A 17,960-nucleotide genomic window follows, 5' to 3' on the forward strand; every position below is an offset into this window, starting at 1 on the left:
TGGATATCATCCGATACCGAGTACTGATCCGATACCAGTGTTTAATTAATAAGCTGTATGCCTCACTGTGTTAAAGTGACTCGAATCATTCTATTATGTGTAAGGAAACATCAGGCTTGATGTAAACATTGCTTTCCTAACTTTGTAAAACAAAATGTAATAAATAACAAATCTTTCTAAAATAAAATCTATAACATAGATTTAAATTTACTGAAATGTTATTTATTATTAAATAATAAATCGTACAAAAGCAACTTGGTAAAAAATCTTCCAAATTAATAGGAATTACAATTGAAATGTAAAACTTTTTAATGAGCAACAAATTGGTTAAATATTAAAGAGGAATTCAAATTACAGTATATAATGCATATAGTATATAAACATAGAACCGAATTGAATAGATCGGCTCCATTGTCATCAATACCTGATCCAGCTATTTGACTCGGTATTGGCCCGATATACGATCCGGTATCGGTATCGGTGCATCCCTAGTATTTTCATGGTTTTCTTGTGAACACCAACACTCAACAACAACACGACAGAAGTCCACTTTATACAGCGGATGATCTGATAAGATTTAAGAGTATCTTGCTGAAGAACAAGTACTTTTCTTAAAACTCCTATAACTCATTAGTGCTTTAAAGTACAAGTTCTTATCAGTGCTGCTGGTTGTGATGTGAAAAAGGTATATTTTTGCTATCTAATTCCTAAATTAGCGCAATTATTGGCCTTACTAACACAACTCATAACATTTCATATATGTTAGTGATTATAGTGGGTCATTAGGCAGTTTAAGTACTCTTGCTCACATATTAAAGTATGTGAAGCCAAATCCAAAAATATAACATTAACATGACACAATATGAAAACTTAGAAGGATTTGAGCATGCACCCACATTTCTACAAATAGTGTGAGAAAAAAACTTGCATGTCTTAACGGTCATTTAAAAATGTTTAAGCTCACAAAAGCTTTAGTGAAATAGCATCTATTGACAGCTAAGCTTATGAGTGATTAATTGGCTTAAGTCTCGTCATGTGTGGAGGAGAGCCGTGAAACAGAACAGCACCACAGCCCACTTCCATGACCTCCCAACCTCTGTTCAGGATTTCAGTGTGTGTGTCTTTTCAGCAGCTGCTGGATGGTGTTTGGGAAGTATCACAGCTCTTCTGGCCTTTAGGTCAGATTCATTTTGGCTTTTTTTTGTTTGAGAGAGGAGAGGGGGCTCCGGCCAATGCAATGGACAACTGACCATCTGTGTCCAGAGGGGTCAACCAGGTGGTCAGCAGCTGACTTGTAAATCAGGAAGCTTTGGGCTTCAACGGGATCAGAAAGAAAGAAAGATGAGGAGGCACTATAAATTACTTTAGGTGTTAACTCTAACTGCTGCAGGCGTTTAGGTAGTTAGATATTTAGTTCATTGGGTTAAACACCACTACTATTAATGCTACCCCTATGAAACAAACGGCAACTACTCCTGCTTCTACTGATGATATTAATGAACGCTAATACTGATAAAATTACAATAACTACTAAACTAACTTATATATAAAGTCATACCTGGGATGCTAGTTTGATAATATCTTCAGAAAAAATCCACTAAATTCAGTTTAATTTGTGTTTTATGAATTAAATGTCTTCCATATTATTTAATGCTATCGTCATCTTGGTTGTATTGGTATGTATTAATATGGAGAGATCTGCCATTTTTGTATGTGGCCTGAGTGCTCGTTCTTCCTTTATCAGATTGCTCTGAATGTTGAATACATGTTCTGGTAGGAAGAGGAAGCTGCTGATAAATATTAAGCCAATCAACAAAATTAGCAACATCAAAACAGAGCTTCAGCTGAATAAAAAGAATCATCTTTTTGTTCCTCTTTGATAAAGGAGCTTTGCAGGGCTGTATTTTGAAGAGAGGGGAGCTGTTTTGTGGAGGCAGATTTATTATGTGTTTTATGACTGCTTTGAGCAGCGTTGCTGGAGGAGCATTGACTTCAAAGACTCTCATTGTGTTTGGCTTTGAGAGCCACAAAGATAATTTATTAGCCAGGACTTAAAGGAAATGCAGCCTCTCACCAACTGAGCTGTAGGCCAAACAATGAGCATGTCTTGTGAGCTCACTATCTCTCAGTTCTGAGATTTCTTTCTCATGAATTAGCTCTGCAGCACTGTGCACAAGCATCTGAGGTCCTGTGTTGTAACACATCCTGCATCAGAGAAAACCCTGCTGTGCTGGGAGGAATCTGACTAAATAGCTTTTTACCAATTATTACTTCCTTCTTCAAGACATTATTTTTTGCTATTATCATAGCTGCACCATTCATTAAAGGGGAACTATGCCCATTTTCAAAATTAAATTCATACATGTTATTCCTATGGTCTAATTACTAGTAAACATGAACAACTTTCCCTGGGTGCTCCCTGTGTCATATACTGTATCATATCTTTCCCCATTCATTGTCTATGGAGCAGCTCCAGACTTTATCCCCTTTGACATCACAAGTTTGAGTTTTAGACCTCTAGTTTTTGGATTTTGGAGAGAGTTGTTCATGCTTACTAATATTTTTGGACTGCCTTGTCTCATCAAATAATGACAGCTAGTAATGTTACTCACAAATGAGCACATGACCTGCATGGAAAGAGAGTGGACAGGGTTTTGGATTATCCAAATTTCTGTTGTACTGTAACAGTAAAATTACAATATTGAACAGTAACTATGTTGTATTATATTATATTTATTATATTATTATATATTATACATATTAATTGTTTTTGGGAAGATTACTTCTGAGGCATTATTTGCAAATATCTGCGTCTTGAAGTACTCTCTAAATATTTGAAGCTACAGATGCTCTAATATAAGAGTCCACATGTTGTGTCCTTGAGTCTACCAAATGCTGACTGTAGACTTTCCTCAGCAGGTGATTGCTTTGCAAATTAAATCAGCTTGTACTGTAAATGGCATATCCTATAATCCCACAGCAGCCATGCCTTTTTTTTGCCAATAGCATTGATTTCTGAACTGTCAGCAGTGGCCTAACTGGATGCTGCAGATTCAGCTCTGTGTACGGCTGCAGAAGGACATGCCCTAAGCCGGCTGTTAAATTATCACTTATGACCAATCCAGATGATTGAAAGCACACCCTGAGAGACAGGAATGCGTTGGAGAGGCTCCAGTTGGGTATAAATGACACGGTGATGTGACCTTTCCTCGCATGTGTATTCTCTGCTCGGCTCATGAGAAGAACTTGTAGTCGTAGTCGAGGCTTGAATACCTCTCATACCTGTTGGCACCAGGCAGCGCTGTGTGCACAACTGTAGCTTTATGTCATCGCTGCAGGTTATCTTACACCTTGTCCACTTCTTTTATTAGTAAAGACAAGACAAGGCACACTAAGGCAAAGCATGCTTAGTTTGAAAATTAGATTTGTATTCTGACCATCATTTGAAAAGGTAATTTTGTGCTTAACTCGTGTGAGTGTCAGTATGTGTTGATTTGTGTGAGTAAGGGCCAAAGAGAGAGGGGGAGGAGAGAGATGATAGATGCTGGTGTGAGGGTTCATGCAGGAGTTGACATTTATGGCCCCTGTTCAGGCCTGGCTTGCTGTGGCCTGGGGGCCTTTCGCAGGGCAGAACAAAAACCTCAGAGGCCAACAGGATCTGCATTTTGGCTGTAAAAAAAAAAAGGGGTGACCACAAATGGCTCAAATATGCCCTTTAATACAAACAGCATAATTTATGGGAGTAAGGCCATGTGAGATTTATTGTAGTTGGAAGGACAGAAGCATGTCTTCACTCAAGGAATGGTAACTCGAGCAGAACGCAGCACTCTAAGAATACAATGTGTAGTAATGCAGCCACATTTATATTTTGTAACTCTATTTCTGCATCCACTGCTCTATCAGGTAGTGCTGAAACAATTAGTAGATTAATTGAAAATAAATTTTTATAGATTAATCATTTCAGTCTTTTAATCAAGCAAAAATGCCAAATTTAAGTGTTTCCAGCTTTTAAAATGTGCTTGTCTGTGTTTTATGTCACTGTAAACTGAATATCATTAGGGATGGGACTGTTGGTGGAACAAAACAAAACATTTGAAAATATTAATTTTGGCTCTGAGAATTTGTGGTACGAACCGATAATAGAAATAAACGTTAGTTGCAGCCTTTATATCAGTATTTTATATAAAAAAGCTTAGTACATTTGACTAGAGCTGCAACGATTACTCAAGTAATCGTTTAGTTGTCAACTATTAAGTCAATCAGACTATTTTGAAAATCAATTAATTGGTAATTCTGATGATTCCAGCTTCTTAAATGTGAATATTTTCTGGTTTCTTTACTCCTATATGACAGTAAACTGAAAATCTTTGAGCTGTGGACAAAAACAAGACATTTGAGGATGTCATCTTGGGCTTTGGGAAACACTGATCGACATTTTTCAGTTTTCTGGCCAAACAACTAATCATTTAATCGAGAAAATAATCGATAGATTAATTGACAATAAAAATAAGCGTTAGTTGCCACCTTAATATCAGTATCTTATAGAAAAGCTAGCTATCTGTGCTAGAGAGTATAATCATTCGGTTGGGTCACATCATATAATGTTTTAAGGTAAGAGCCTCAGGTGTCAGGTCCATTGTGAGTGATGTTCTCTTATCAGGACACTGTGTCATCACCTATTAAGTGGCATTTATTTTGACTCTTGGTGTTGCCCTGTTTTTCCACTCACTTCCTCCGCTTGACCCCCCTCCTCCCCTCAGAGAGAGCCCTATCACCCCTCCTTTTGCAGGATTTAGCTTGCCCAGATTCCATGTCAAAGGTCGTGGCCCAGATGTCACAGCTTCCCCCCTCGCAGAGCTACTCTCTCGCATAATTACGGCAGGCCCATTGTATTGTGGGGCTGCGTAGAGGTGCATACTATGTGCCTGCTCCTCTTTAGAGGTGGACACTGAGGCATCAGAAACTGGGCAGGAAACTCTGGATAACACAAAGTGCAGGCCCTCTGGTTTTATTTAGCTCTTACAACAACGAAAAGAAATATATAACTTGTTTTCCTCCAGATCAGTCTTGGTATGTGCAACATTTATGTACCCTGTGCAGAGAATTCTTCCAGCAATTCATGATGCAGTGTTTATTATGTAACTATATAATCTTTTATCCTTAATTGTCATTGCTAATAGCCATATAGTTTTCGGCAGGGAGAATCTCCGAGCAAAAAAAAAGAGGCTCATCTCGTATTCCACACCCGTGACCTCAGATTCTTTCAGAGTTTAATCTCGGCCTGACCTGCTGGCCCTGGTCTGGCTCCAGTGAAACTCCTCAGGGCTGCATGGGGGTGCAAGTAGCTCGACTCCACCCCTCCTAAACTTCACTAACCTCCGTGGACACAAATTCATCTCCTGTGGTCTGCCTCTTCTCAAGAACCCCTAAATGTCTCATACCGCAATAGAAGTGTGTTTTCTGCAGGACATGTCAGGACTGTAATGATAATAATAGAGTCAAGATTATTTTAGTGTCAAGTTGAGCAAAATAAGGATCTTCATTTTTGAGCTATACATTTCTTTATGCGCTTCCGTAACCAACATGCCTGCAAGAATATATTGTTTTAAAAGAGTGGCATCTAATGCAGCGTATTTTACAGTTGATACACAGTGACACTAGTAAGCAACAGTCTAGAGGTAGCACTCATAGTAATATGAATATTACCTATTTAAAAGTTCCTAGCGGACCTCAAAGATCTCTGATTAGAAATACTTTGATCGTAATTTGTCAAGCACAAGTAGTAAAGCAAAAGTGATTTTTATCTTCCCACCAAACTGTGACCAAGCATTTGAGATACGTTAATCAAAGAGGTTGGGGATCAGTGTGCATTTATTTTACTGTGTGTGATAGTCGACAGATATGACTCTCGATATGGTGTGCAACATTCAAATCAGTCCCAGATCATTGTTCTTTTAGGGGTAAAAGGGACATTTGGTCAGATGGCTTTTGCTGGGTCTTCAGGGTCACTGAGGCCTGCAACTGCTGTTGACCGTCAGCGATGTCCTTCCCAGGGGATTTTGTCCGTCGATTTGACCCCCAGATTGTGGTCCTGAATAGGAGTGACCACTGACCAGCAGGCCTGACTGGGGCCGGAGAAAGGGCCGTTCTTATTTTCTCAAAAGACTGGCGGTGACAGGGTGATGGATAGTGGAGCTCTTCTGTTCTGCTGCCCCGAGTGCTGCAGAAATTGACCAAAGGACTTACGGCACTGAGCATCTGTCGCACTGCCTCACCTCTGGTTCCCACCACACCATCACACCAGAAAACCTCACTGACCCCACACCCACACAGTCCAGGGCTCTTTCATGTATCACCCCTGCTTCCTGTTAGCTGTAGGAATCACGTTGTCATCTGTCTTGGTGTTGTGGTGAATAATTGAGTGTTCTCTATAGATGTTTACTGAAGTCAAGATCTGAGACTGCACGTAGACTGATGAATTTTGGTGTTTTTCACATTTCTATTATGTGATTTATTTAGACATTTTGGCTTCTTTCCTTTTCTTAATGTAGACCCAAGGAAGAAGTACCACGTTAAGCTTCTGGCTTATAATTTTGTCGGAGAAGGCTACCAGGCAGACCAGACTGTCAGCACCCCTGGATGTGTCTGTAAGTCCCACACTATACTTGAAAAGACATTTTATAAGTGTGTCTGACTCTAAAGCATGATTAATTAACATTACTCTTAATGTATCTCTCAGCTGTTAGAGATCGCCTGGTGCCCCCTCCACCTCCTCCACACAACGTGTACACCAAGACGAACAGTTCGACCGCCGTGTTTCTGCACTGGAGTCGACCAGCCTTCACTTCCAGCCATGCGGTCAACTACACGGTCCGCTGCAACCCGGTGGGCCTGCAAAACGCCTCCCTGGTGCTCTACCTGCAGACGTAAGAAGTTCTTCATAATACAACTTTTCACTTAAGTCAATTTTAATCATTGTGTGTAACTATAATATTGATTAACGCAGCTTTAATACATTTGTCGGGACAAATGTATGATGCTTTCCTGGAGAGCAGTCTTTCATGGAAAGTGAAACCAGATGTAAAAGACATGTAACTTTTTTTATGTATCTCATTTAATGATGACTTGGTCTCATGCCACAGTCCAGCTCTTATCTTAACCCCATATTATGTTATTGACAATAATTTGATATATCATAACCTCTGTTGTATCATATCACCAAAACTATTTCTTAACAACACTTAACAACATAGATGCTTTCCTCACACTTGTTGGGGAAAGTTTACTGGTCACCAGAACCTCTCAGCTGTTTCTTTTCCACCACTGCCAGCACAGCTCCATATCGCCATCTGCTGGCTAAGACCGGTTATTAAAGGACTAGTTCACAAACGCAATAATATGTGATATCATATGTGGATTAATGATATATGACTAACTACATCATGACAGACACATAGCTTTTAAAGTTATTGAATGCATTTGTCTTTATTCTGTGCCACACAGATGCCATTCAGTGTATTTTATTACAGTGATCTACACAACTTATATCTCCAAACCTCAGCTAATCACATTGAACTGATTTGGATGATAGATTCTCGTCTAGGTAAAAGGAAATATAGTAGTACTGTAGTATGTTTTGAATGAAATGGCCCTTTAAAAGCCTCTGTTTTGTCTGTCTTCTGCAGGGGTGAGCAAAACCTCCTGGTGAGAGATCTGGAGCCAAACACCAAGTATGAATTTGCCATTCGCCTTCACATTGACCAGCTGTCCAGCCCCTGGAGCCCTGTGGTCTATCAGAGCACTTTCCCTGACGGTGAGTGCAAAACTATCAAACGTTTCAACATTAATTACATCTATGAAGTGTACCAGAAGTAGTATTTTTATTTGACCTTATTCTTTTCATCCGCCCCCCCCCCCACACAGCTCCCACTCTGCCTCCGTCCAATGTGAAAGTGACTCTGATTGAAGAGGACACAGCGCTGGTTTCATGGAAACCCCCAGATGAACCCAACGTAGCTGTGACCCATTACACCATCCTGTACGCCTCCAGAAACGCCTGGAAAGCTGGGGAATGGCAAGTGCTGCAAAGAGAAGGTAAGGAGGAGATTGGAAATGCATGTGGAGAGAAAGAGGATATACAGGTGAGCCGGGGGGAACCACAAAGACGTCCCCCTGTCCCACACAAATGGTCCATTGGATATCAGTAACTCATTTCATCCTCCTCCTTGTCTCTGTTCATTGTGATCCCTGAATGGTGCCAGGGCAGGTTGAGCTCACTGCTTTTGTCTTACTGATAAAAGACCAGTTTGGAGGTTTAATGTGATTATAACAAAGCCTGTGATTTACCTTCTTATTGACCCTTTCCACACAAAGACTCTTTTGAACCACTATTTATAAAAACAGACCATATCTGTCCCAGCGATCCACTTTATGCAAATAGAAGTGCATCAGTGTTGAATGCATTTAGTCCTCTCTTTCTGATTGTTCATTACTCTGTTTGCATTTGATCCAGTGTTAATCTAAAAAATACAGATTAATGCAGCATTAAACTCATATTCTCCATGTGAATAAGCAAAAATAAGGCACCCACAGGTGTTTACAGCAGCACAGAAAACATACAGACTCTAAAGTGTCATCTGTGTCAGAATCATGTGTATTTAATTAAGTTTCATCAGGGACAAACTTACTGAAATAATCAACATACTACTTGATGTACTGTATAACTGTGCAGTTTCTAGTTGCTCTATAAACAGTTTCTTTAAACCATGTTTAGACATAAATGTGTCTATAGCTATGTCAGGAGCAAAACAATGGAAGTGCTGGTTTGGTTTCATTGTGTAGTTTACAGCAGACATTTTGTGTACAGGTCTAAATACGTTCTCCACAGCAACAGTTTCCTATGAAGTTGTCTAAAGATAATCATATTGCAACAGTATAACAGTTATCTGGGAGCCATTTTTGTCTTTAAATTTAAGGTTAGAATGGGACAATTACAGATTGTGTACAAGTGGGAATCGTGGCAAACATAAAGTGGCTCTAGCCCGGGTGCATCTCTTTGAAAAAGTTACTCTGATGTCCTTAGTGTCAAAAACTGCCATAAAATTAGATATTAATATTATTTTCCACTTCCATTGAGTTAAATCTTTTAACCAACTTCAGTCCTGATCATAACTACCATTCATAATGCCACTTTTTTTATGACAACAACACAAAAAGTGAATTATTTTCTACATACTAACTGCTAGGGGGATTTTTTTCACTGTCTGGGACAAGCCAATGATTAGCAACAACATTGATTTCGATACATTTTAATTTTTGTGCAGGAAATCAGAAAAATATCATGCATTTTCCCGACATGAGGCTGTTGGGAAAATTGTGGTTTTGATGGGTTTCAGTGGGGACCTTTTTGTCCTTAAGGGTCTGAGTGTCTGTATTTGGCTACACAGTTTATTATAGACTTATTATAAGAGCTGAGATTGAACTTCCAAAATTCGGGAAATAAAAAAACTCACACCCTTGCCAAAATGTATGCCACATTCATTAACACAGCCAAAATGATGATTATTTAAATGAGTACTTTCATCCCAGCTCTGCTCTACGCTACCGCAGAGTGTCAGAAATATCTGAACATGAATAATCATTAAACACCAGTAAATAAAGTTAAAAAGACAGAAACCTTTTTTCAACAATATATTCACAAAGTGCAGTTAAACACCAGAGTTAAATCTCTCCAACAGGAACCATCACCATGGCACTTCTGGAGAAACTGAAGTCTGGCCAGATTTACTTTGTGAAAGTCTCTGCATCCAACAAGATGGGTGATGGGCCGTATTCTCATACGGTGGAGCTGACGGTCCGAGCAGATCCCTCCTCTGGTCATGATCCCCGGCTCTCTCGTGGCTCCACACACTCCACAGGTCAGTAACATCAACACCATCACTGACAAAATCACTTCATGTCTTACAATTGAGGTCTTCCTGTCATACAACTTGAAATTGATCCAGCTCTTTCAGACTGCACTATGGCAAATGTGTGCTAATCTCACAATGTTGCCTTCATCCTTCACAGCCTTTTCTGATGGCTTCTACCACCTGGACCAAAAGTCAATGACAGGGATCACTGTGGGAGTCTCCATCGCTCTCATCTGCATCATCATCTGCGCTTTCATCATCGTCTGCAGAGGCAAAAACAGGTACTTAGTATGTCTGAAACAGCAGTTAGCACATATTGTTGAACAGTAAAAGCCCAGTTTCCTTGAGTATCCTCTGTTTGTAGTGACGTCGTCATGTTTGTTTCCCTCCAGGAAATTTTCAGCTGTTAAGACGTACGGAGAGGGAGTGAACACGTCTGTCTCGGCTGCAGGACACCCGGGCTCTGAGGGACAAGCTGAGAACACTGATGTGAGCGTGCCAATGCTGAGTCAAAATAATTATATTGATGCCAAGGTACTTAACCTTTAGTAACACGGTCATTAGGATGTTGTTTTTTGGGTCTGGAAAATGTTTGGAAATTTATTAAATATTGTTATGGAAACATGAAATTGTAAATAAGGATACTAATTATGTGTGGACCTGACGTAATCAGAACCACATAAAAATGTAGTTGCTAGACTTCCAATCATATTCATTTTAAAGTACAGTCCGAGATATGGCTTATACCTTTTCATACTTATGGAAATATAATTTTATTTATTTATTTATTTATTTATTTATTTATTTATTTATTTATTTATTTATTTATTTATTTTTGTTTTTGTTTTTATTTTCACTTGTAGGGTGGAACAAATCTCATGATCAATTCTCTCGGCCCTGTTCAGCCCAGCACTGAGAAAAAAGAGAAATGGTTTTCCTTCAGCAGTAATGGGAAAAAGGACAACAAAGCAGTGCAGGTAAGATTAAGAATGAGGAGTCCTGCTTTTTAATATTGTCATCAGCAACTTGTAAAATGGTAGCAAAAAAGAAAATCCCACAATTCATTGCTTACCAGTGTTTGTAAATTACAAGGAACTATCTTGTCCTGAGTTGAGCCACAGGCTGCATCTAAACCTAGTCAAACCTCTGTCTAAACCTAAACAGACCTATTTGATTGGTGGTGTACGTTGGAGGTAGTATTCTCCCTGGGACTAAGCACTACTTAGCTCAATTCACACCCAGATGGCCTTCTAACTTAGACTTGTGAATGAATTTAGATATTTAGAGTGCATTTTCAGGTGGTCCCTTTCTCATTTGGTAATTATGAAAGTAAGAACAATGAAGGATGTCAGGAGGATATAGAGATAAATATAATGTATATAATATAAATAGGGCTTTTCAGGAACGGCATTAAGCCTGGAAAACTGTATCAAAAAGACTTCTCAGGCTCCTGTTTGTGATTTGGATGATAGCATGTAAAGGCAGAATAAGATCATTTTCCTGCAGGTTTGCTTGTGACATCAAGATGGGTTTCAGCTATCTGCAACTACACAAACAAGCCACAACACTAACTGAAGCAACATTTTTCTCTGTGCTGTAGAATATGAGACACAGCACCGTCTCCTACCAGCCCGGTACCACAGTGTTGACCTATAAAGAGGAGCTGTCGATGTCTCCGGACCAGCCCACCACCCTGCAGCCCCTGCTCTGGCGTCCCGGTGACTCGGAGGGCTCCTCAAACAGTGAGGGCAGCCACGCCACCGGTGACTCGGGTCGTTACTCTCACGACGAGACAGAGATGACCAACCTGTCGTCTGGCTCCAGCAGCCGCCCTCCGTCTCTGACTGCGGAAGACAGCGGAGGCTCGGACTGCAGCAGCCCCCCCGAAGAGTCAGGAGAGCTGACTGAGGAAAGTCCCACTGACCTGAAGTTAATGGAGTCCGTCGAGAACGGCTGCTGTCATCATGAAGCGCAGAGCAGTTCTAAGTCTGCACTTTCTCTCCAAGTGTGTGTGCCTGAGTGTGTGTGTGCCTGAGTGTGTGTGAGACTGTGTGTATGTGTGTTCCTGAGTGTGTGTGAGACTGTGTGTGTGTGTGTGTGTGTGTGTGTGTGTGTGTGTGTGTGTGAGGGTGTGTGTGTGAGGGTGTGATGGCAGTGGTACACTTGCAGAAAGCTGAGCAGATTCTCACTGCAGCTTCATACCTTTTTGTTTGTTTACACATATTCATCTTTTGGCAGAGACTTGGATGAGAAGATTGATACCACATTTAGATTTGAGAGTGGTTTCAATCTTTCAGTCCTTTAACTATGTAGCAGAAACAGGAAACAGCTTTGACACTCAGAGCAAACAGGAAACAACAAAGCATGTCAGAGGAGCCAACTGACGAAAATTCATCCACATAAACTTCCTGCAATTTTTTTCTGTTGCAAGTGTACCGCAGGCCTGAATGTAAGTATGACAGAGGTGTAAAGAAACAAGGAGAGAGACCTTTTTTTAACCTTCATCCTCTCTTTTGGTCCAACACACGATGAACAGAAAGCCGACAAATGCCTTTAAAATGTAGGCAGGGAGGGGTCATTTGATTTCTTTTACTTCTTTCTTTTTCATTCAATGAATGTCTTTTTTTTTTTCTTTCTTTCTTTATTTGTGTGTCTATGTTTTTGAAAAAAAAAAAATCTCACCCACCATGAATGTTTAAAAGATTGTCAAAAAGTGACATTTCTGACATTATTTAAGAGAGTTTATCACTGGAGCGAAAGGGAAGCTTGAGTCCTTTTCACTAATTATCTACCTCGTTTTACCTCCGGGTAAACTTCCACTGTATATTTAATAACTACTTATACCTACGTTATGTGACGGGCTGCTTCAGTTCCGTTACGTTTGATACTTCCTGATGACCTTTCTTCTGATTGTCATCCTTTTTCTCTTACTTTGTGCTGATTTTACGGGGTGGTAAGGGCGCTGCAGGTCTCTCCTCTCGCTCCACCTGTTGTGTGGACTGAAGGACGGAAAACACACAGACAGTTTGTTATTTATCTCCTCAGATGTTGCTGAGGTACTGAGCCAGTATTAATAGTGTTTTTTTGTTAATTTTGTCCATTATTGAGTAATGGTATGAAAAGATAATGAATGTTTTGTTTTGTATGTCAGTGTGCAGCTGCCCTTGCTATTCCTGTGTTATACTACCTCGATTACGAATTTATGTTATTGTCTTATTGTTTTCCTAAACTCAGGGAACAAAGTTTAGTACATTTGAAAAGTCATGTAGTGTTACATGCTGAACTGACAGGGTATCTTCTCAGTACTAAACTGTTGTACTGTTTAATTGCCTAATAGAATGAATGTATCTCGTATTGTGCTGCCCTCCCCACAGATGGAAACCCCCTCTGTAGTTTCTCCTCAGGTCCTAGAGCGTCTGTTCTTTACAACAGACTCTTTTGTTGATTGACTTCTTCCTTTTTATTCGTGTAAAGATTCACACCAGAAGTGCTTGCAGCGGCGTGTCGGTTCAGAAAAGCTTTATAATTGGCCTTAATGTGGGAAAGCGTCCCTCAGATGTGGAAACCAAAGCCTAATCTTTCTGAGGGAGCAGCTCCACGTGAGGATGCAACACGTGAAGAATGATTGTAGTAAAAGCAATGGAAGTGTTTAATCAGAGATGAAGGTGAAGAATTGAATGAACACCATGAAACTATATTTTTGTTAGAAGATAATGTACTACTGAGTACACATTGTAGTTACCTTTGTTCCAAGTAGTTTTGCTGTAGAGTAGATAAAGATTAGCACTTGTCTGCCATGTAGTTTTGTATTATCAGCCAATGTGCAGCGGTGACGGTGACGCTATTACCCAAAGAGATGTTTGCTACCTGAGTTTATTTTAGTCTCTCAACTAATCTCTGGCAGAAGGTTACTGAGGAATGTGAAATAATCAGAAACACGTTAGACCAAAGATGAAACGCGGCCTTTGAGATCAGTTGAGCTCCTCAAACGAAGCCTTGCACGTTAGTGGCCTTGACCCGCGACACAAAGAGTGAAGAGAGTTGCGGGTTAAAACTCTGAGGAAGTGCCAGCAGGATACACAGGCACTCAACGACGATGGAGTGACAATTAATAATCAATTTTATGCACACGAACCAAATAATCCTGTTGCAGAGTTCCTCGAAAACTGTTGCAAACAGATATCTGTACATTGTAGGCGAATATTATTAAATACAGTATATTATATTGAGTAGTGTCTGTGTTGCAACAGTGCAGTCGTGTGTAAATGTGCACCCGCTGACTTTTCAAACCTTTTTATTTACACGAGGGACATACGTAGAATACTTTTTAAACAAGAAATACATGGGAAGTATTTAAATTTCATGCCTTTATATAAGGGCTGCAACTAATAATTATTTTTACTATTGAATATTTTCTTGATTAATCGATTAGTTGTTTGGTTTATAAAATGTCAGAAAATGGTAAAGAAATGTTGATCAGTGTTTCCCAAAGTCCAAGACGACGTCCTCTAATGTCTTGTTTTGTCCACAACTCAAAGATATTCAGTTTACTGTCATGGAGGAGTAAAGAAACTAGAAAATATTCACATTTAAGAAGCTCAATCAGAGAATTTAGACTCTTTTTTCTTTGAAAAATTACTCACATCAATTAATCATTGCAGCTCTACTTTATATAGATGATTTGAAGATCTAACAAATTATTTCACTTATCATAACAAAGATTGTAGAAAGGTCAGTGGGCGCACAAATGCTTTCACATTTCTGTATTTTCAATCAGAGGATTCTGCAGAGGATTCAATCATGGAGAAATTTTCAGGATGAAAATTGACACAATCAGTTTAACTTTCTTTTGAAAAGCAAACGATATAAACCAAAGATTTTTTTTTAAAAGTCACCGTTGCATATTGGCACATTGGCAGAGATCCGTTTAAAAGCATCCTAACTTTGTGTGAAATGTTGTCATTTTCAGTATTCTCATACTCATTACTGTACAATGCGTTGTACTACGAGAAAGCAGAATGAAAACTGTGTTCCTTAATCATCATTTATTTCCACTTAATCAAGTTTTCCTCATTTTTAATCTGTTGTCTTTCGAGATAAAATGGATTTTTTTATACAATGGAGTCATGTTTATCCTGCTTTTGTTAAGTAAAAGAAGGATACACATTTCCATTTGAACTTGAACCATAATGTACTCATATATCCTGTATTATTAGAGCTTTACGGGCTCAATCCAGAATCTGAAAACAGCACTTGTGATGTTCAAGTGATGTTGTGATAAGATACTGACCTCCTGCTTCACAAAAATAATGCAGCTTTTTACGTTTTGAAGTCACATTAATTACACACACAACTGCTGGGGTCATACTGGTTCTGAATTGGGTCTTTTGTAGTTCATACAGGTACATAGTTGCTACCTCAGGTGTTTATTTTTCATATTCTTGTGAAAAGTGCAGATGCATTTTACTTGGGTCATTAATGTTGGCAAGATTGAGGTCAAGATCATCAAACAAACGACCCGACATGTTGGTCTGTTGCCTTTCGTCTCATGAATGGTGTTATGTTGGAATTAAGTTCCTGTCCGAGCGTGTGAATTTAAAGGGATGAAACACAGAGTTTTGTTCTTCTTGCAGTAATGTTGTGTTTAAATAATGTGAGGTGGAGCGCTGTGGGTCATTTAAAGTCAAACTCAGGGGAACCCACAGCTGCTGCTCCTCAAAGAGAAAGCAGGTTTCACGTCTTGAAAATTGAATGTACCTTTTTGTAATTATTATGGTTTCTGATAATGTTTTGTTATATTTTGTTTGTCTTTGTCAGCAAAATCACTTGCAAGTTGGTTTTTGCCAAAAAATGTTTAGTTAGGAGATTTTAGACAGCGGTTAATTATGAATAAGTCTGATTCTCAATTTAAATAAAAATATAAAAAATGATAATTGTCTTCAGTTGTTTTTACTGAACATGCGGTCATATTTTTTCATTGCTTCAGCTTTGTGTAACTGCAGAGTATAATGTTTCATCATTTTACCCACAATCCAACTTGTTCCTTTAACTTCTTTTATTATACAATTAGAAAATATACATGTATATATACACATTAATTAAAGTGTCATGATTAAATAATGCTGCATGATGTTTGTTAGCCATCAATCTTAAAGTTGAGGTGGAGCTAATTTTAGCTATTTTGTATAGGCCTGCAACTAATAATTATTTTCATTATGGATTAATCAGCTGTTTATTTTCTCAACTAATTCATTGATTGATTTCTAAAAAATCTGAATAGTGAGAAATACCTGTCAGAATTACACAAAGCCCAAAGTGACGCATTCACAGTGCTTGTTTGGTCCAATCAATAGTCCAACATTTTTTTTTATTTTTGGCATTTTGCATGAAAAATTACTTAAACGACTATCAGCATAGTTGATGCTGATTCATTTTTTGTCAATCGACTAATTAATTAATCAACTAATCGTTAAAGCTTGAATTGTATATACCGTTTATAACAAAATATAATATTTATAAGCTCTTCATATGTTTTTATATGTAAAAAGTACCTCAAATTTGTACTTTGAGCTGTTGGGCTGTTTACCATAATGTAGTTTTTGTTGACATTTCTCTGCTAATTGTTTTTAATATCCTTAGATAATATTTCTTTATTTAGTTTTACTTAAATAATCTGAATATCTATGCCACTTTAACATAAAACTGCATTATACTTTTACAACAATTCTCTAAAAAAAATACACTTTAATTTGAATATGTAATGGAAGTTATGGCACCTAGAAACTAAATGAACTCTAAACTGGGACATTTCAAATTGTAATTTACACCCGGTCTTGCATTTCTAAGCATGTTATATTACCAATTTATACATTTCTAAAAAGTATGCAAATGTCCCATAAGCATGCTGACACAAGTGTTTGCGTTCTGTGCTACACTGAACATTATCCACAACAGTTAGTGTCACATTAGTGCTGAAGATTGTTTTATATACACTATAACACAGTCTTCATTTTATTGTGCTTTGATTGGTCTAAAATTGAATATCCCTTATTGCTTCATGTATATAAGCTTATACTATTGATGCTATTATGTACGATATGATACGATACGATACGATACGATACACTACGGTGTACGGTCTAAGACATGCTCTATATATAAAGCGTCTTGAGATAACTTCTGTTGTGATTTGACGCTATACAAAAATAAATTGAATTGAATTGAATTGAACTTTATTGTCAGTTTGCACTGAAATTAATTTTGCATTCATAGGCAGCTCAGTTTGAGAAAAAGTACACTATAGACAGACAGACAAGTAAGACCCATCAGACAAAAAACTAAATACATCACCATTATTCATACATAACCCATTAAAATTATCATCTGTCCTCTGGATTTACATGTCCTTAGCAGCACATTAATTATTATTTAGCAACAAGATGTAAAACTATGAGCAAAGTACCAGTACATTTCAGTAATTACCACACAAACACACACAGCTTAATTTTGACAACAGTGACCTCTACTGGTATTACATGTTAACAGCAGATCATAGGATAACATCCATAAAGAAGTAATTACAATAACTGCAAAAATAAATAAATAAATCAGCATATATGATACATAATTCTTTATCATGTTGAAGGATTGGTTCCATACAGCTTCAGTTACAGTTAAACCCTGCTTTATTAAACGTTATTAAACCCAACACAATAACATTAAGTGCTTCTGTTGTTTGTCTGTGGTGTTATATAATGTCAGTATTTTGCAATAATAGTTCATTATTTCGTCAGATAATTAAACTCCTGGTGGTTTTGATGACAGTTGAGTCTCCACAGGTTGCACAGTAGTGTTATATAATACCAGCAGTGTTTACAGGTAGAGAACTCAACCTACCAGTCGAGCAACATAACTTTATTGTCAACCAACAGATCTGTTGGCTGGGAGCCAACGCCTCGGACCAACAGACCATAACAACAACAACACGTGCTTCATGATGTACAGCTAAACTTTTCAGCAGTAGTGACGTACTTTTTAAAACTTCTAACG

General features: G+C 38.4%; 1 protein-coding gene across 2 annotated transcripts in view; it reads left to right on the forward strand.

Annotated features, from left to right (window-relative positions):
• prtga (protogenin homolog a (Gallus gallus)) overlaps positions 1-15,857 on the forward strand; it is a 35,995-nt gene extending 20,138 nt beyond the window's left edge. The window contains exons 11-19 of one of the 2 annotated variants that reach the window (XM_074618435.1): positions 6,552-6,647; positions 6,740-6,926; positions 7,686-7,813; positions 7,924-8,094; positions 9,738-9,917; positions 10,069-10,192; positions 10,304-10,400; positions 10,775-10,888; positions 11,512-15,857. In XM_074618435.1, the coding sequence (XP_074474536.1) occupies positions 6,552-6,647; positions 6,740-6,926; positions 7,686-7,813; positions 7,924-8,094; positions 9,738-9,917; positions 10,069-10,192; positions 10,304-10,400; positions 10,775-10,888; positions 11,512-11,946 (1,532 nt within the window). In that variant the 3' untranslated portion in view covers positions 11,947-15,857. Of the gene's footprint in view, positions 1-6,551; positions 6,648-6,739; positions 6,927-7,685; positions 7,814-7,923; positions 8,095-9,737; positions 9,918-10,068; positions 10,193-10,303; positions 10,446-10,774; positions 10,889-11,511 lie in introns of both variants that reach the window. The other variant, XM_074618426.1, reaches the window with a different exon arrangement.
• Positions 15,858-17,960: the final 2,103 nt, after the last annotated feature.

This window comes from Sebastes fasciatus, chromosome 2 (genome assembly GCF_043250625.1).
Source record: "Sebastes fasciatus isolate fSebFas1 chromosome 2, fSebFas1.pri, whole genome shotgun sequence".
Classification (NCBI taxonomy): domain Eukaryota; kingdom Metazoa; phylum Chordata; class Actinopteri; order Perciformes; family Sebastidae; genus Sebastes; species Sebastes fasciatus.